Below are 20,610 nucleotides of genomic sequence, written 5' to 3' on the forward strand. Positions count from 1 at the left end.
AAAGATCATCTTTGGGAACAACCGGATGTTATTCTGCCGGTCAGTATCACAGCGCACGCGCTAGCAAACTCGATAGCGAAGAAACCCACCCCAGATTTTAGGACAATAAATTAGTTAAATTTTGCGCATTATACATGGAAAAAACGGTAATTGCAATCTGTAATTTGTGTGAAATCTCACTGATTTGCTACTAAATTCTCCAGTCTCAATCTGAATCGATGCCGAATTTTCCCCATAAGGACCCGGGAGTGTCCATTTTGCAGGATATGTGTTTGAAATAGACAATTGTTGTTTTTTCCCCCCGCTTCACTGTGTTCTGTGTAAAAGTCAAAGGTGACTGAATCTTTTGATAGGTCTCCGAAGCTTCCATTTGGCGGGATTTCTGTGTCAAATTCCCGACATTGACATTGTATTTTCCCCGCTACACTGTGTTCTGTGTAAAAGTCAAAGGTGATCTCCGAAGCTTCCATTTGGCGGGAATTCTGTGAGATTCCGACATTCTATTAGGGCTCTGTGAGAACTTCGCAGGATCTCTGCGTAAAAAAAAAAGAAAAATCAAGTTTATTTCCTTTTTAGGTGACATTTCATGCTTTGAAAGGATTATTCATCTGCCACATTCAACCTTGACGTGAAGGGGGGCTAGTTTCAACCTATTCACGGGTTATTTGCTTCTGCCTGATGCGTGAAAGCGGCGCGTAATGGAAGGCATAAAATAATAAAGTCAACAATAAAGTCAAACATGCAGAGTGGATACTTGGCTCAGATCATCTCCTCGCTCGCTCTCTTCCAATTCTGTCATATTTTCTCAGCTTTTTATCGGTGGGACTTTTATTAGTCGGCGAGTGGAAGACTGGAAATAAAAGATGCCGCCGTGCTTGGCGTTACAGTGCGAAGACAATGGCGTCGCGGCGTAATGGCGTTTAATCTGATGCCAGCCTTTGATCATAATCTGCCTCACGTCACGCTTCTCAATCTTGCATTGTCATCCTCAAATTCCGATTTGAAGATGCTGATGTTAGCCACAAAACCACTTTGGAGTTTCAGGCAGAGCAATTTTCCTTCTTTGTATTGTTTTAACTAACAGATGTCAGTTTCAAATTACGCAAATTGCTTTTCCAAACATATCATTAAGTAGAAAATATATTTAACCATTAAACCAGTGCCTAATTCTCCGCGTCTTGTATCCACGCACGTTCTAATCACACTTGACTGCATGCAGCTTCTGCAGGTGTCAGTACGACAGCCGCTGGTGGGAGGGATTCTGACGCCCCCAACTTCTCATTCGATGCCTCTCTCTCCCCCCTCTCTCTCCTCCCTCTCTCATCCCTCCATCCAGTCAGTCCTGCTCCAGCATCACGCTGAGGAGGAGAGCGCAGCATCGGAGGGGAGCTACCATGCACGTTTGCCTGGAGATTTCTTCCACTTGATTACCGGGCTTTTTTTTATTTTTCCATTGCATTTCCCTCCTATTTCTGTGCGTGTGTGTGTGCGCGCGTGCGGATCTGTATGTGTCTGTGTGTGCATGTGTATATATATAAATATATATAAATATATATATGTATATATATGTGAGGAGGCAAGGACACACACTGCACAGAGCATCCTCTGTTCTCCTAAGGAAGGACACCAGGACCTCCTCTTCCCCCGTTTCTTCTTCTGTTTTCCATCTTTCCTCGGAGACATGGATCTATGCCTGGAGGCGCCGCGGATTTGCCGGGGCTGGCGGCTTTTCTTGGTCCTCTTGCTTCTCACCCTCCTCTTTCGGGACCACCTGAGCTCCATGCTGGACTGCCCGCCGACGTGCAGCTGCTCGCCCACCGAGATCTATTGCAATAAGTCGGACAGCGGGCGCTTCTTCCCGCTGTTGGCGGTGCAGGATGGAGCCAACGGCAGCGGAGCCGTGGACATAGCTGACTTGTTCAAAAACATCACGTCCATGTGAGTAGCTCTGTGTGACTTGCACCACCTCACTTTTTTTTTTTTTTTTTTTTGTAAGAGTATGTGCTTTGTGGCTGGGGAATGCGTGGTGGAGGGGGGGGGGGGGGTGGTTCGTCCTGAAAGTTGCACCCCCGCAGGTCTCTTCATCAGCATCCTCCTCATCCTCTTTATCACAAGGAGGAGGAGGTGGAGGAGGATGTTGCGTCCGCGTCCAACTGCTCTGACAGATTGCGCCAAATGGAACAGAAATAAATGGCGCAGTGAGGTCAACCAGTTACATATCACTACCCTCCACCACCCTCCTTCGGGAACCCCCCCCACCCCTTTCCCCATGTATGAACTTGAGACAGATGCGTCTGCGTTACGAAAATGTAAAAATAACACTTGTGGTGCCGGATGCGGCTTTTTTTTGTTCACCAGTGAGTCACAAGAGCGTTCCTTCTTCAAAAGTCCAGACAATAGTGTTTTGTGTGGCTCAGTACTTGTTAAATAGGTGATCCATAACATATGCAGTGCTGTGCTGGTGCAAAGATGTGCTGGATGCAGATTTGTGTTGGATGTCTAGAGGATATCTCTCAAGCCTTCAATTTCAAAAAAATATATATTTTGTGTGTTATTGTGCTGATTTTTTTGTAATGGCTACATAAGCCGTATTTCATTTTCTCAGGCCACAAATTTGTTGGTTGCATTCAAGATCGAAGCGAGAGAGATTTTTGTTTGGAAAAAATCTGAAAAAAAAACAATTTTGCATCGCTTCAAACTTGTGGTGGTGTGCAGGATACAACTTTTTTTTTTTGTTGAACAACCATCCGTTATGAGACTTCAAATATATCTTTCATTTTCGAAAATCTGACTTTTCCTTCTTGGGAAATTGTGTCAAATCCATTTTGTGTGGCTTAACACTTAATGACTTGGTGCCGGATGCATCTTTTTGGCGCTTCAATGAAAGCCACGTACGCAATCCACAGGGGCCCAAATCAAAGCTTTCTTTCTTGAAGAGTCCGTAAGAACCAAGACAGATGTGCCTAGCTTATGTCGCTCCCTGGGGCGCGAATCCCGCATTACAACAACAAAGACGTTGCTTCGATATAACGTAGCTTTGGATCCTTACCTTGCGATTGCAGAACTTTTTGATTCTGTTTTTTTAACATGACCTGTAGGGGGAAAATGATGTGATTATTTTCTGCTACACAAACAACAAATGACAATGCTAGTGCTAATGCATTTTTATCAATGGAGGACAATAGGCTGCTAAAAGTCGTTGGATGCAAACATTTGGGCGGCTCCACACTTATATAGAATTAAAGTGCAAAATGATAACTGTGATTTAATGGACCTGCTGGATGCAGGTTTTTGTGTTTTAGGCCATACCACACCACCTTCCATGGGAGTGTAAAAATAATCTTAACGGCTTTGCACAAATCTACAAGATGCGCCATTTTTCTTTCTTTCCAATCAAATCCAAAGCAGAACATAAAAATGCATGTGTGGCTCAACACGTGTTGCTTCTTTTTCGATGCGAGTCCAGACACACCCTCTAAGCTTGTCATGTTGTCATAAGTGGAAGTTGCGTGCCGGATTTATGTCGGCGCCATCCCTCACTGGCCTTCAAGTACTTCATCAGAGCAGAAAACGTATCTTGTATGATTCAACCCTCGTGCTTTCTTTGTTGTCTTACTGGAAAGCGGCACATTCTCAACTGCAGTACTCAATTTCTTGTTCAGCTTCTAAGCCCATCCTTTCCTCGCTTTTGTTCTTCAAGTCAATCCAGATCCGTTTTGAATACTGAAAGCAGTGCACAAACGTCCTAGAGGCTGCCTCGTTTGAAATCTCTCCAGAAGGAAATCCAACCATACAAGCGAGCCCCGCCTCACATCACTTTTGGGCTCCCGTTTGACCTTTTTTATTCAACAACTCAGTTGGCACGCGCCACTAGAGGGTACCCTGCACCCGCATCGTCTTCCTCCCCCCCTCCCGCCCTCGCCATCTTTCCTAACTGCATTAAAAGGCAGAGAAGAGAATAGCGAGGACATGAAGGCGGCGGCACCCTCAGTGATTACCGTGACCCCCGCGTGGCGGGTCATGATTTATTCATGCCGTAACCTGTTGGCGTCATTTATCTCCCACTCTAGTCCACCTTGGTTCCGATCGGTCAGGCAGCCGGCTTGATTGTTTTTTTCCTTAAAAACTACAAGAAGTTAAAAGGGAAAAAGTCGTGGTCTCATTAACATTTCTTTTGCCTTTTTTTTTTTATTTCAACTAATCAGATTGACCTGCCTTCAGTGGCTCCACTCCAGCAGCCGCCGTGTTGTTTTTTTCTGCTATCCTGCAGCAAAAGGCTGACAAACAAATGCAGTGGCGTCGTTTAAACATGGCTGATCATTTCTGATGGCTTACTTTAAGCTTTAAGTGCTGCCTATGAATGGAAAATGCACATTAAAAAGCATTCTGGAGTTGAAGATGGTGTCATTTGATTATTCTAGTCCTCAATCAAGATTGTGTAACCGGCATAGCACACGATTCATTCAGAATACTAAAGAGGAAAACATTTTACCTTGCAATGGTAAACCTTGTTATAGTTATATTTTCTGTAATTATATATAAGAAAATATTTTATATGTCTAACTTTAGAAAAAATGACCAGCATTAAACATTTAGGCTACATTAAACATTCTGTTGTTCTCGTCGACTCCATCTAACGTGGGCAAGGGTTAAAGACAGAGGGAGTTGCAAACAAAGACGAAAGATTTAACCTTAGTTTTGAAGTGTAACAGCTTTCATTAGCTGGCAATTGATTCGAGCCTTGTGGGCTGACTAAACGGGCGGCAATTGGAACAGGAAGTAAACGGGTGGTGGGAGTTACATGGACATGATGAAAAAAAAATCTGAGTAGTGTATTTACCCGCAATACAGACTGAGAAACAAATAGAATGAGGTTCCCCAGGCAGAAGAAATTAGCATTATTGTCGTGATGTAACCATGTGAGCAGCTGGTTTGTCTGTTGGACAAGCTGACTGATGTTGAAAGGCAAATATTTCTGTATAGTGAACTTGCCGAGATGTTTTGTTCGAAACCTTGGGCTCTTCTATATTCTATTCAGGGTCTGAAATAAGCGTTGGAAAAAAAAGTAAAAATACTTAAAATGTCCTTTGAGGTGTTTTGCAATTTTCTGAGTCATTTGCCTAATTATTTTAGGCTCACTTGTCCGAATTGTAAGACATCGCTGAAAAATAACCGTCTTTATTAGCATATCTGCCATTTGAAATTCATAATGAATACAAAATATATTCATCCGAGGACATTTTTTTTTACAAGGACCATCTTTTATTTAAACCCAGCAACCAGCCCAAAAAGCGGTATGGCTGTTATTAGTATGCGCCGGCGGTAAGACTCGTCCTCGGTCCTCTGATGGCGGCGTTGTCGCCAAAAGGCCACCAAAAAGAAAAAAATGGTGAATCCAGATAATAGTTTGTTCTTTGTTTGGCAGCATGGCGCTTTCTTTCAAGTGGAGGAGGAGATACTTGAAGATAAAGAAAGACAATTTTCAGTCAGAAGCTGAGTGTCAGACAGGTTGTGGTCATGTGTTGTTTCTGTGCCTTCTAATTAACACCTTCACATCTGATGTTGGTTTATCTGGATTGTTCCATATGTGTTAAGCAATCTGGCTCATAAAAGTTCGTGATACGAATTTCACTTGGTGACAGGTAATTTAATGTCTATGATTAGAGTCTTACAAAGCATGTCAAAACACAGGACGTCAGCCATTTAGCATTAAAGCAGCCATTTTCAGGCGTACTTGTGAAGCTATTTTCTTTTATGATATCAATTTATTGGTTTGAATTTTTTTTTTAAACTTTTGAGGTTTTGTACAAGCCTGTAGGTGACTGCATTTCCTTGATAGTTTATTGATAAAAAACAAATACCAACGGTTGATTAGGTGTTGTGCTAGCTTGGCTAGCCTGTATGACATCTTAGTAAAATTCATTAGCCGTCATTCATGATAAATGGAGTCACATAAAAGTCTGAAGAACGCATGAAATAAAACAGACAGGGTTAGCTGTTGAGTGTTTTCAAATAATAGTTGGTCATTTCATTTATTTCCGACTTTTAAGCTAGCAAGACATAGCGGACTACTAGCGACAAACTCTTTCATTGTTTGGAGCAGCCTTCTTTTTTTTTTTTTACCATCACGCTATGATTTTATGGTTTAATAAGTAATAGTGAAGCATATTACTAAACCTTGTCCAGTTTCGGAATTTTCCGTCGCAGCATCTCGGTAGCTCAAGTGTGTGTGAGTCGCCAACTGTCATTTTTATGTCGTGTCTGCAATTGTGTGTTAATTTGACCTTTGTATATTCATAACACAACATTTTCAAGCTTTGTTCATTGCTATAATATCTTGGTGATAGTGTTTGATGTAGACCGATTTATGATCCATCATCCTCATCATGGCCACCATTTTGTTGTCATGCCGCTTTGCTGATGCACTAAACTTGTTTAAAGAGACCACATCAATTTGCTTTATACCCAGTTGGAAACTCAGCCATAAAAGGGAGAGAGCGAGGAAAAAAAGTACAGAAATATTACACAGCATCCCATAATAACACCGCTGGGATTTATCCGTAGTCACACACATCATTAACATTACATCATCACGTGTGCTACTTGCAAACGAGCGAAACCAAATGGTCCAGCCGAGGTTTGTTTTATATTCTTTTGAAGCTAACAATGGGCTCACGAGCGACTATTTGCAGACGACGACGAGGTTTTAGCGGTGTTTAAAACGCCTCGACCGCATCAGCGGAGACAAAACTGCACTTTATACGAACGCCGTTTGGTAAATGGTTCATTCCTTTATTCTTGTTTTTCTTCAAGGCAATTAGTCGGTGCACATTGCATGGACACTGATCAATAAAAGATCTCAAAGAGGGAATAATAAGACCGTGTTTCTTTCCAAAGAGAACGGAAATTTATCCAAGAGTGGCCAAGAGTATCTGACCAAGGTTGCGCGGCGATCAAGGTCATGTGATTGTTACGATTATTTGCTTTGATCGCAAAAATGATGCTCGTCCAGGCAAAAAATAAACATTTCAGAAAAATAAATCTCCAAAAGATGGGAAAGAAAATCTAAATATCTGAAAATAATATCAATAACAATTAATAATGCAACCTGGGAAAACAATTCAAAAGTAAAAGAGTAAACCACCTTCTCATTAGTAAATGACAAAAGCAGCATCTGCTTACTTAACTCTAATTATTCCATCTTGGATCGGGACCAGACAATATCCCACACATCTAAATTCAGCGCTCTCGGGCAGCTCTCCAAATATCTTAATCAAGACGAAAGTTTGTGCCAGAATAAGTTTGAAGACTGATAGATTTGTCCAGGATCACAATATACTTAATTAGCTCGACGGAAAGCACGCAACTGGAGCTTTAGGTGCCATTTAATATCGTGATGCATTTAGAGGGTCCGAGTCAATTACGGAATCTTTCTCAAGGCTTCCTCTTCTCAGCTCGGCAATGTAACTCCGACGAGATATGATCATTATCGCATTGACGCGCTATTTCTTATACCTCGTGTTGAACATTTGAACAATTACTGAAACTAAGATGATCAGTTAAGATTCGGTAGACATTTTTTCCGACGAGATTTTAACTTACGATTCCACCTTGCACGGAATACGATACAAAATCAATCAAATCTACGAGAACGTCATCTACTTTGGGGCCTTCTGAGGTCTTGAGACATAGTTGTAGTGATTGTGATGAGAAGTAGCAGGACACAAGATGAAACAAAGGCTCGAACCTCACCGTCTGGACGACTAAAATAGCTCGGAAAAATGTGTGCGGGAGTCTTGAATGTGAGATTTTTGATGGCTGCCATCTTGGATTAATATCACATTGGGCTTCATCAAATAATCATGGAGCTGAGATGAAGTCTCTCGCTAATGGAGTCGGCTTCATGTACCCCTGAAAATTAGCTTTTGGGTTCGGAATATTGGGAGTCTGACAGAACAAGGTTTAAGAGGAGAATGACAGAAATGAAGAAAGATGTGCAAAATGCCACCATTGAAGTCTGAACTTTAGTGAGTTGATGTCGAGAAAGAAGTAGATGTTAAAATGTCTGCCAGTTTTATAGTGAATAGTTTGGGTAAAAGGAGCCTGAAGGAGGTTGTGACCAGAATGTGGTCCGAGAGAACTTTGCTTGCCCAGATTTTAGTTTTTGCAGCAAGTTATCATGAGAGGGAGTTGGATTTTGCCCTTTTTGTGGCAGCACCAAACCAGACTGAAAGTCGGTAGACCGGATTAAGTAACGGGTCGGCAGTCATGCCGTAATTTGCCCCTCCCCTCGCCCTTTTGCCGTTCTGCCTCCATATTGCCGGGGTCACCTCAGGCGTTGCGAGAACATCATCAAGTTTGCATGAACCTGCCTTGCTGAAAAAGTAGGTCACGGCTAGCCATCTGAGAATTAGGAGGGGCCAACGTCTTCATTGAGATTCTCGCCGTGCGTCGAGCACCGCCAGAATCCCGGCCATCTTCTCCCGCACCCCCAACAAGAGCGCCTCCAACACCGGCGCATCTGCGTGCTGCCCCAACGCCTAAAGGAAGCATACTAATGAAGCACCATCTCTCCGCCGCCCCGCTCTCACTGTCAAAAGACACCATTGAGAAGACTGAAGGCTGTTGCTGTTTGAGGCGGGATCAGAAAAAGGCCTCGGCGAGGACTTTGAGGAGCTTACTGTTGACGTTTACTTGAGCTTCTGTGTTTGCTGCATCGGCTTACGAGGCATTGTTGCCGCCGCGTGAACTTTGATAGAGGAATGAGTTCTCGGGAGGGGACGGCTGGGGGAGGGAGGGATCACAAGTTCATTTTCAGCTTCTGTCTCTTCCACGACAGCAGAAAAAAAAAGCAAGGGAAAAAAAAGCTGTTGATGCCTTCAGTGTAATTTGTCGGTGCAATGCATGGAAAAGCCATTTTGATGAAATAAAAAAAGAATGTGTTTCTGAAATAGGAAATTTTAAATAAAAATATTTAAAAAATCAAATTTAATAGAAAATGTAATTAATATTTTTGGGGAGAATACGCAGAGTAAAAACATCTGCAAAAAATGTAAATGTTAAATAAAAACAATTTTTAATATCATCATTCTCACTCTCACTTCCCTATTGATTATTATTCATGGGGAGAATTTTGGTGTGTGTTTAGCAAACATCAATAGCGCGCTGTCAAGTAGCATGAGTCACTCTCCTGCCATCGACGTCATAGAGCTCCCACTTCTCACAATAGACGCTTTAAAAAAAAAAAGAAGAAAACATTGGGGACCTAACGTTGGCTGGCAAACTGATAGTAGGATAAAATCTAACCTCCTTTGTAGGGTAGCACACGCTCAGTGCAAACATGAATATTAAAAGTACGTAGTGAGGCCGAGCTGAGATCATAGAAATGATTTGAGGTCACAGTCTTGACATGTTGAGCATTTGAAAAGAATGAAAAGGCGACGTGCCGTAATTAATATTCAGCTTTGTCTGAGGGAGCTCTGTTTCAAAGGTCTCTGTAGTAGAACAAATGACTCAACTTGTTAACAAGTTGTTGGTGGAGAAGAAAAACTTACTGCGAGAAAGACAACATAAGTCAGAAAATGGATAATGTGCATAGAACATAAAATACAATTTAGAAAAATGTGCAAAACTGAAAAAAATTGGGCCTGAGAAGGGAAAATAAATCTTAAATATGTTCTTAAAATTGAAAAAGTATCTGGGGACAAAACAACAAAGAAATCTTGGAAAAAAAAACAGAGAATCAATTTTAAAAATGTGGGAAAAATCAGGAGAAAATAAGGAAAAAAAATCTGTACTATCAGTAAACCAAACTTTAAATTTAAAAGTTATTAATTTAAAAAATATGAAAAGCAAAAAAACATTTAAGGAGGAATATAATACTAATCAAATATTCTTTATGATAAATAGAAAAAATACAATGAAATTTAGAAATATCAATACATAGATCTAGATTCACGTAATTTTATTTTGTGCAGCCACTTGCCGAAGCAAAACTGAATAAATTCACCGCATTCTTTTCGGTAAAAAACAAAAAATCACGTCTAATTATGTCACGCTTGAGTGGTTCGCTTCGTTAAGCTCATTTACATGTGGAAAAATGAGTGCATTTACATTCTGAAACTCGGTCAGTTGTTATCTAAGAGGTGGCTCTGCCATGTCATTTATTATTTTTAGTCACTGGGGAGTCGAGTGCATGCGGTGAGCACTAGGAACAGCCCCGATGGTGCATTCAAGGTGGCCTTCTTTTCATACCGATGTACTCGTCTACTACCTGAGGCCATTTGCAGCACTTGGCGTGTCGCGCTATCGAGACTTATTAGGGCACGAACGTGATTGGCTGGCGGAAGAGAAGCGGATAATTGCGGATACCTCTCCCCCGCCTCGCAGTGTTGACTGTCAAATCTAAACAGTTTTTTTTCCCCAGTTATGAATTGCTCATGAGTTTGTTTGCCAGCCAAACATCTGAGTGTGTATTAGCTCAAACGCTTTTGCAGTTGTTTGAACAGATACGCTAACTGCCTGTGCTCTTATCTCGCCATGAAGGAGTCATCGTTTGTTTGGCTGACTTATCTACACCAACACGACAGAAATATTTGCTTTGCCAACCTCAATGTTTATCATTTCTTCAACCAGAATTTATGCTAGCATGATATCTGCTTTTAAAAATATAGAACCTATGCACAGAAAGTGTTCCCCACTTCCTGAGATCCACATTAGAACCAAAAAAAAGTCATTACCATTAAAGGACTTAATAGTCGTCTTCAAGGAAGAGGTGGGCATTTATTGCTGTGAGTAAAACAAGAAATAGCGCTGAAAGCTTGTCAATTAAGAAATCCGGCAAAATCAATTCAGCTCTTTACGCCGTTCATGCTGAGATGAGCGGAATCATATTAATATTCCTGACAACAATGAGAGACACTGTCAAACTCCAAATGTATTGAATCCAAATTATACCCGAGTCAAAATGGACGTGTCATAAAGGACTAAAAACAAAGCAGCTTTTCTAAAAGTTTTGAATCCACTTAATTGTGAGTATTGGAACGTGATAGAAGTCAGGAAATTAGTTGTACGTCTAACACAACATAAACGAAAAAGTCACTAAAATTGAACAGGAAGTCAGCCATTTTGCTTTAAAAAAAATCCCTCAAATAAAAGCAGGTGTGCGGCACTCGTATTAGATCTCATTAGATGGTGTCCCTAATGTCGTGACCGGTGAGTGTAAACACACTGTGTCATTTTGCCGCTTGGCTAAATATTAGCGCGGCTAAACCCGTGCCTCCCTCTGAGCCTCGTTCCCCTGCTGCAGGTGCTAATTCCACCCACCCTCAACACAATAATGCTAATTAGCGCGCAGATGGAGACACGTCACACACACACGCATGGCCTGACCTTTTCTATTGTCACCTGGCGCTCGTGTAAATCTGATTTGCTTTATTAAATTAAAAAAGTGTAAACCTCCTGACTCGAGTGTATCAGGAGCCATCTTGTGGAGGAGATTGGGAGACAATTGATTGACACTTTAGGAGAAGAGAGCAGAAAGTGAATTACACTGAGGCCCATCAGGCAATAATTCCGCACACACACACCAAGGTTATAGTTGAGCTTTTTATTTGAATTCCCCTGCAGCACCAAGGGATAGAGTTTGCATTATTATGATTACACTTAATTACTAGTCCTCCAAAAGTGTCCCCACGTGTACGTCCTCAGCATTACTGTCACATTCCTGGCAGGCGGATGTATGAATTTATTACGACTCATAAAGTTTGACATTGTTTTGCACTGAGACGCTGCTGGATGTAAAATAATGCGACGTCAGCGCTATACTGTATGTATAGAAAGAGGATATTTGTAGAGGTACCGTATTTTCCAGACTATAAGGTGCACCGGACTATAAGGCGCACCTTCAATGAATGGCCCATTTTAAAACTTTGTCCTAGTATAAGGCGCACCGGACTATAAGGCGCACCATTAATGCATTATGTCAGATTTTTAATCCAAATCAAATCATTCTCTATTTTATCTTTTTTATTTCAATTTCAGACGGCCACTTATGATTGATTTCATGACACAATGCTTCGGGCTAGTTTAAATTTAGGAATTTGGTCCCACCGGACTATAAGGCTTTTGAGAAAATTTTAGGTTTTTAAATGCGCCTTATAGTCTGGAATATACGGTATTTATTAATAGTTGGCCATTAAAGAACTAGTCTAAACAAAATCCGCAATTAGAAATTAATCCGAAAAATCCAACCAGTTCGGATGCGATGTTAAATTTCGTAAGCTTCTCAACCATGAGTGAATAAAAAAAAAAAAAAATCCTAAAAAGAACATGGAGTCTTCTATTTTGATTTCAAGTGGCCAATTTGAAGAGGAAATTGATTTAAAAAAAAAAACTTGTCAAAGATTCCACTTGCTACCAAATCTGAACGACAGACTGTACAGATACTAAAATGTGAGCTGACTCACAGTTTCATTCAATATTGTTAGTGATTTGATTTGGAATTAAAATCTATTTAAAGCCCGAAATGACGTCAAAGCCATGACTGATAAAAATCAGACAAGTTAAACGCGGGTGTAACGTTTTTATTTTTCAATCACGCCGCTTGTTGCTCCTTTGTCGTCCGCTCGTTTATCCGCATGACGCATCCTAATGGTGCAATTACGCTCCTGCTTATATTCGCCGTCTCCTCGACGCAACTCGAACACATCCGAACCTCGCAGAGAACTTTAATATAACGACGGCGCTACCACGTAAAGGTTCAGAGGTGATCTTGTTAAATTCCGTCATACACGAGCGGCTTTGTAAAAAAGTCCCATGAATCGGAATTCGACATCAGATTATATGGAATGCTTTGTTCCTCGCAAAGCGGCGACATCCTGCCTTTTGAAGCCCACCGCTTTAATAAAAAAAAGGTGGTGAACTCTTGAGCTCGCAAGTCAAATCAATCTGGTTGCGGAGGGCTTCATTACCGGGGTCAGCCAGGAGCTCAGCCATCAGCCGTCTAATATCGCCGTGATCCTCTCCTCTCTTTTCTTACCTAATTGAATTCCAGCGCAGACGTGCCCCTCAGCCGCAGATTTATCGTATCCTGGAATTGGACGAGAGGCTCTCTCTAGCAAAGGACGTGCGCCGAACGTTTAATCCTCATCCTAGTGATCTGTGCCCGGACCGGGGTGGCCTTTCAAAGTCGCATGATTGGGAGTCGCTCTAGTAGTCATCGCTATCCTTTTTTTTTCTCCCCCCCCAACAGGCGTCATAAAAAAGTAATCAGTTTTTTTTTTCCACCACCTTTGCAGTGTGTGGTCCACCTGAAGATATGGAAGGTTTACTGTCAAGGAAGAATTAAACGGGAAAATTGGAGTTCAATCTATTCTGGGATTTGTCCATATTTTGGACACAATACTTAATTCGATATTAACCAAATGAGTCCAAAATGACTTCTTCATCTCTGAAGTTTTTGGAGCCATCATGGTCTTTTAAAATTGTGCAAGATCAAGAGTCGAGGGTTTGGACATTGACGTTCATATTCTAGTTGGAAATCGAAAGACGGCATGAATTTTTGAAAATCCTGTATGCTTGAAATTCACCTCAAGCTACTAAAACATGACATCAGATAGAAGCTTTTGGACCGACATCATTCTTGAAACATTCATGCAACCCTAAAAAGTTGCCAAAAAACAAAATGGCACCTTGCAAAACCTGAACGGAGACACCTTTGATGTTTTATGGAACATCAACTGGAGGATTTACAGCGAATACATACAAAGACTTCAAACCTGAACGAAAGTCCATCCGTCGCATTTGCATGCGCTACGACTTATCTGGCCAACATCCAGCAGATCTCGCCGATCACTTATTTGATTAAACACGATCGTACTCAGCAGGGAGTCGACTTACAAGAAGTGCTGATGGCAAAGGGGGGAAAAAAAGGCCTCATGAATCTTGCAGTACGCGGTCAGAAGGGCGTGTTCCTTCGAAAACCCATAAATATATATTTTTTTTTTGCTCCATGTTCTTTTATTGATTGTTTGGGGAGATCCGAAGGAGAAAATAAGCCACGGGTTTGTTTTCATCATTGATTCCACTTGATCACATCTGCGGTGTTGTTTTTCACTTGAAAAAACACCATTTTGCTTTGATCTGATGATTGACAGGGCGGCAATTTAACTAACTATTAATGACAACGGTTACGAGGTGGAAGCTTCTGTTGGGTGTTTTGTTCCGGCTCAGCGGTTCAAATGAATATTTGAGCTGACAAAAGACTTGAGTGGCACGATTAGGATACATGCTATGGTAACATCGGATATCAATGCTCACTTGTGATGATAATCAAATGCATGCACGGCGAAGAAAAAGGTGTTCCACGTGAGATTGATTTTTTGCGTGAATTTTTTTAATGTGATTCGACTGTATTTTGTCCTCCAGTTCTGTGATTCTCTAAAGACTTCGCATCTAAAGTGGTTTTGATGTCGAGCCGGCGGCCACGGCAGAATATTTGACAGCTAACATTTGACTTGGCTGCCCAAAAACATATGCTGAACAAAGACGAATGGAATTACATCACAAAAAAATATAATATAAATATAATAATATAAAATATAAATTATTACATCACAAAAAATAACGCCCTCCCTGCATTCTTTAATGTGATTTAAGACTTTTAAAATAAAAATAAAAAAAAGCTTGAATTTAAAAAAAATAGATAAATAATAAGGCTTAATAATAATGGCGCCTATTCTCTGATTTGGGGTGAGCCACCTTTTTAACTACACCTAGCGGTCACGTGTCAGTTCCTCACTTAGCTTTAGCGTTAGCATAAACAAATGAGCCATTTCAAAAGCTCCCGAGCTCATGTTGTATAAGACCCGGCCACATGTCATGGGGGTTCGACAGCGCTGATATATTCCGCTCATTACGCGGCGCAGATGGAAGCGTACGTCGTTGCCAGTGACAATCGGCGATGTGTGCGAAGCTCCCGCGACGACACGCCTCGGCGGCTCCAGGCCCGACGGCTGCCTCTTTGAATCCAGAGAGGATCATAGCCGCAGTGGCACTTGGCAAAATGGCTCTCTAATTATAGTCATTTTCGCTTTGTCCACACATGCTCACGATTCACTCATGTGTGAGGAAGTGATACCTTTTCCGCAACACGCGGTCGGAACATTCCCTTCCCCTGCCAGATTTCGTCTGCCCTTACAATCATTGGGGACTCGGGGGTGTGCTTTGGCGGTGACTCGGAACCACGCGGGGGTGGCGTCGTGGGGGCATCCGCGAATATCATCAGCTGTGTGAAAACACTCTGAACCAACACGTCCGGAATAACGTTGCCACACCGGGCGAGGGTTTCATTTGACTTGGTCGCATGGATGAATAGGTTGCTTTACAGCAGCGGCCATTCCATAAATGTTTAAACCGCTATCCAATACGCTAACCCTACACGGAAGGCTAAGCTAACCGCTACTTATGACTTGTATTTGATCTCATTAGCTTGCGTTTCTAATGCTAATGTTGTGGCCTGATTAAAAAGGGCATGATTAAATTCTGAACATGCGGCCTCCATAGCTGCGCTTTCTGAAGTGCTTTCGTAAACCCTGCGTGAACTTTTCCAAGTGGAGGATAGAAGCGTGGTGGCGTCGCAGCGCCACGCACGGCTCGTTTAATCCGTCGCCTTTTGCTCTTGTGCGCTTGACGAAATGTCAACAAGAGGAAGTTGTTGCATTTTTTTTTTTTTTGTATGTCTGGCGTCAGGTGTCCTTCTCGATTGGAGTATACTCGAACCCATCCTCAGGAAAATTGAAATATATATATTTTTTGCTCCGATATGACCAGTGTTTCCCTTTCGGGACTATACCAGTGATGTGGCCAACAAATGAAGCCTAAAAATCACAAACTGACTTTCAAAAATAATCCTTATCATATCATTGTCAATATTCTGAGTGCATTCATGACTTTCACCAAAATATTATTTACCCAAGTATCTGTGCTTCAACTTGGCTACAGACGTTTGCCACCTCTGGAATAGACAAGGCTCATTTTTCAGGCGTCCTCATTAATCTTCATCCGCTGTTTATCCCGCAGTGCTGCTGTGCCGCACAATCGCTCTTAATACAACAGTCGTTTGAATGTCGCCTGTCACTTTAAGATGGCAATCAAATCCCCCAGCTTGCAAAGGCTCATCTTCACATTATCAATGACTGATTGGGTAAATTTAGTTTGTTTGGTGCTTGGAGTAGCAGAACAACAGTGAAAACTATTTGTGTCATGTTTCCCATCGCGAGAATGAATCTGCTTGTTTGTTATCGAGCACGAAGACAAAACAACCGTGTAAGTTTGGAGTGTTAGCCAAGGTTCTATTTATTTGTGTGTGGTACTGTAATGATTTCTCAGATATATTTCTTATAAGCATCCATTATGTTTCAGCACATGTATGTGGCCACCCCACTAAAATATTTCTAGCTATCACCCTGAAATTACCGTCTTTCTATTTATAGTACAATTCCGGTTTGAAGCAACAGATGGCCAACTCTACCACCGCAGTGACCGTAATGTAAAATCAATTTGTACGATTCCATCGGCACACCCAAGTCGAGGGTTATCAGCATCCTTTTCCACGTTTTCACTTTTGCGAAAACCCTTCACAGAAACACCAGCACGTGTGGCGGGAGAGACAAAAAAAAAAACAAGACTATCTGATTGATGTCGGCGTGCGCTTTAATCTAACGGAGTGCTACTCTGACCCGCCACGTTCCTCGTCTGGAGTGTTTGGCCCGACGCGAGGCAAGGCGAGATCAATAGCCCGGGAACACACCAGAGACATTGTGTTTTATTAAACATTTTCCCATTAAGGTGGCAGCAGCGGTGCTGTACATCATTCCGATACAGTCGTAAATCACGCCGACAGCGGAAGGGAAAAGTATGTACGCAATCGCAAGGGGGGGAAAAAAACAAACTCATAAGTATTTATTTTAAGCCACAGGTTGTGCCTCCGGTGTGTTAAATACATTTATGCCACTAAAATAGTTCGAATGAATGGTTTTTATGATTTTCCATTCAGAAGAATGGATATATATTCTGAAAAAAAAATCTATCTATCTATCTATCTATCTATCTATCTATCTATCTATCTATCTATCTATCTATCTATCTATCTATCTATCTATCTATCTATCTATCTATCTATCTATCTATCTATCTATCTATCTATCTATCTATCTATCTATCTATCTATCTATCTATCTATCTATCTATCTATCTATCTATCTATCTATCTATCTATCTATCTATCTATCTATCTATCTATCTATCTATCTATCTATCTATCTATCTATCTATCTATCTATCTATCTATCTATCTATCTATCTATCTATCTATCTATCTATCTATCTATCTATCTATCTATCTATCTATCTATCTATCTATCTATCTATCTATCTATCTATCTATCTATCTATCTATCTATCTATCTATCTATCTATCTATCTATCTATCATCTATCTATCATCTATCTATCATCTATCTATCATCTATCTATCATCTATCTATCATCTATCTATCTATCTATCTATCTATCTATCTATCTATCTATCTATCTATCTATCTATCTATCTATCTATCTATCTATCTATCTATCTATCTATCTATCTATCTATCTATCTATCTATCTATCTATCTATCTATCTATCTATCTATCTATCTATCTATCTATCTATCTATCTATCTATCTATCTATCTATCTATCTATCTCAGTGATAAATTAATAAAATAAAAAATTTAATAAAAAAATAAATTAATTAAATATTAATTCTATAATATCAATATCTATCTATCTATCTATCTATCTATCTATCTATCTATCTATCTATCTATCTATCTATCTATCTATCTATCTATCTATCTATCTATCTATCTATCTATCTATCTATCTATCTATCTATCTATCTATCTATCTATCTATCTATCTATCTATCTATCTATCTATCTATCTATCTATCTATCTATCTATCTATCTATCTATCTATCTATCTATCTATCTATCTATCTATCTATCTATCTATCTATCTATCTATCTATCTATCTATCTATCTATCTATCTATCTATCTATCTATCTATCTATCTCAGTGATAAATTAATAAAATAAAAAATTTAATAAAACAATAAATAAATTAAATATTAATTCTATAATATCAATATCTATCTATCTATCTATCTATCTATCTATCTATCTATCTATCTATCTATCTATCTATCTATCTATCTATCTATCTATCTATCTATCTATCTATCTATCTATCTATCTATCTATCTATCTATCTATCTATCTATCTATCTATCTATCTATCTATCTATCTATCTATCTATCTATCTATCTATCTATCTATCTATCTATCTATCTATCTATCTATCTATCTATCTATCTATCTATCTATCTATCTATCTATCTATCTATCTATCTATCTATCTATCTATCTATCTATCTATCTATCTATCTATCTATCTATCTATCTATCTATCTATCTATCTATCTATCTATCTATCTATCTATCTATCTATCTATCTATCTATCTATCTATCTATCTATCTATCTATCTATCTATCTATCTATCTATCTATCTATCTATCTATAAATATATATAAATATATAAATATATTTAGCCCCAAAAATATATTTAGGGATACTTGTCTGGTTGAATTTAGCAGTTGACCAATATGTATTGTTTGCGTGGTGGTGGCATCACGTTGCAGGGCCCGGGGCCGCCACAACACAACAGATGGCCCTCGCCGGGGTGGAATCTGTTACTGTTTGTTCGTGGGGCGTTCTCCTCTAGCGATTTTGCCACCCGGTTTAGGTTTGAGCCAATGGCGAGCTCATAAAACAGAAGGCTGTAAAACCATACATATGCTCATATGTCAGGCAACAGTGTCTACATACCAAATCCAAATCGATAGATTAGCTGTTTCGTTCACCGCACCAAAGTCTCCAATTGGCTGCCGTTTTCTCACGACTATTTGTCACCTTTTGAATAAAATTGCAACATTTGAGGATACACAGCTTAAAATGACACAAATAATAAGCACAAATTTGCTTTGCTCAGTGTACTCCTCCACAATTTGCTTGCAGGGCTATTGTAACATGTAAGGATCTTGAAGAAGAAAAAAAAATAGTCACTTTTGTCACATTCAATTTCCAACCTTGCTGGGATAGAGGGAATTATGAAGGAATAGTAGATTGAATCGCAGCATCATTGTCAATCATGAGCATATTTTGTATTGTATTTTTTTTTCCACAAGCTTCAAATCCACCAAGCGCATTCAGCGCGACGCCAACAATCAGCGGAATCAGATTGCAGTTCACGGGGAGCCGTCGCCTGCCTCCATCTATTTGTTGTTTTGTTGACGAAAAGTGGAGTCAGTGGAGGCTGTGCTAAATTATAGATTTACATTATATATTCTTTTCATATCGCTCTATTACATCAATATTTTATTTGGCAACAGTGTTCAGGCACTCTCAGGCAAATGTAGCAAAAATGAGCTCCCAAATTAGGAGGCAGAAGAAAATAAAAGATTTAAATGTCGGCTTTTTATGTGAAAAGAGAAAAGGTACCAAGGCATGAAAAGCCCGAGTCTCAAAATTGCTGCCCATTGAGGTACAGAAGGATACGCGGCAAAAAAAGTCAATTATACAAACACACTTTTTCTTCAGACCGCTACAAGTAGTCAACTATTGAGTATACCGATACCAAATAACTGATACCATTTGTGCCTTTGTGAAAACTAACAAAGAAACATGCTAACTTGTGCTTTAGCGTTGTAGTGCGCACATCTTTGCTCACATTTTCTTGCCCTTGGGCTCCTCTTGAATTTAATTACATTGTCATTGTGACATTTGAGGATACACAACTAGAAGTAGCAAACACACTTGGTAATATTGGCCGTTGTCTGTATTTTGCTACATTTTGACCACCTTGATCTTCTCCTGATAAAATTTCTCCTGAGTCTTGACCAGCAGAAGTGAATAATGCCTGTCGTGTATTTATTTTGACCTTTTCTATAGCCTAACCAGCGTTGTCTGTTACATGACCTTATGATATTTCAAAAGGGAAAAAAAAGAAATGTAAAAGATATATTGACGATTATTTGAGATTGAAAGAATATTTCATTACGATTTGTTGTGTGTTTAATAAAAGAAAAAAAAGTGTTTGTTTTGAGCATCTGTCCCGAAAATATCTGATTATTGTAATATTTGGATTATTTCTACCAAATGCGTGGTCAGTATTAGGTACCCCCTTGAAGACCACATCAGAGATATACAAATATGTTTCTAGCGTGTGATCTTGCTGAGCAACACAATGTCGCTCATCGCCGTGCACGCTATTATGTTGCCATGGTAACAAACGCAGCCTGTGACTAAGCGGAGGCTTTTTGCAAGAATGACATAAATGACTAACCTGCTCTCGCTAAATGCCGCAGACGGAAAGACGCTAATTAGTCTGTCCAGTTTTACACCGGCAGCGTTAGGTCGATTTAAGAGTTATTCATCGACAATGTGGTTATAATTAGTGTTTGCAGTTAGCTTAGCATAGCTAATATTTCAAGTGGGGAACATGTT

The 20,610-nt window shown here is 40.1% G+C and overlaps 1 protein-coding gene across 1 annotated transcript in view; it reads left to right on the forward strand.

Moving 5' to 3' along the window:
* Nucleotides 1–1,681: 1,681 nt before the first annotated feature.
* The window catches only part of ntrk3b (neurotrophic tyrosine kinase, receptor, type 3b), a 98,669-nt gene continuing 79,740 nt past the window's right edge, over nt 1,682–20,610 (forward strand). The window contains exon 1 of the mRNA XM_061276700.1: nt 1,682–1,938. Within this exon, the coding sequence (XP_061132684.1) occupies nt 1,682–1,938 (257 nt within the window). The remainder of the gene's footprint in view (nt 1,939–20,610) is intronic.

Source organism: Syngnathus typhle, linkage group LG4, assembly GCF_033458585.1.
Source record: "Syngnathus typhle isolate RoL2023-S1 ecotype Sweden linkage group LG4, RoL_Styp_1.0, whole genome shotgun sequence".
Classification (NCBI taxonomy): domain Eukaryota; kingdom Metazoa; phylum Chordata; class Actinopteri; order Syngnathiformes; family Syngnathidae; genus Syngnathus; species Syngnathus typhle.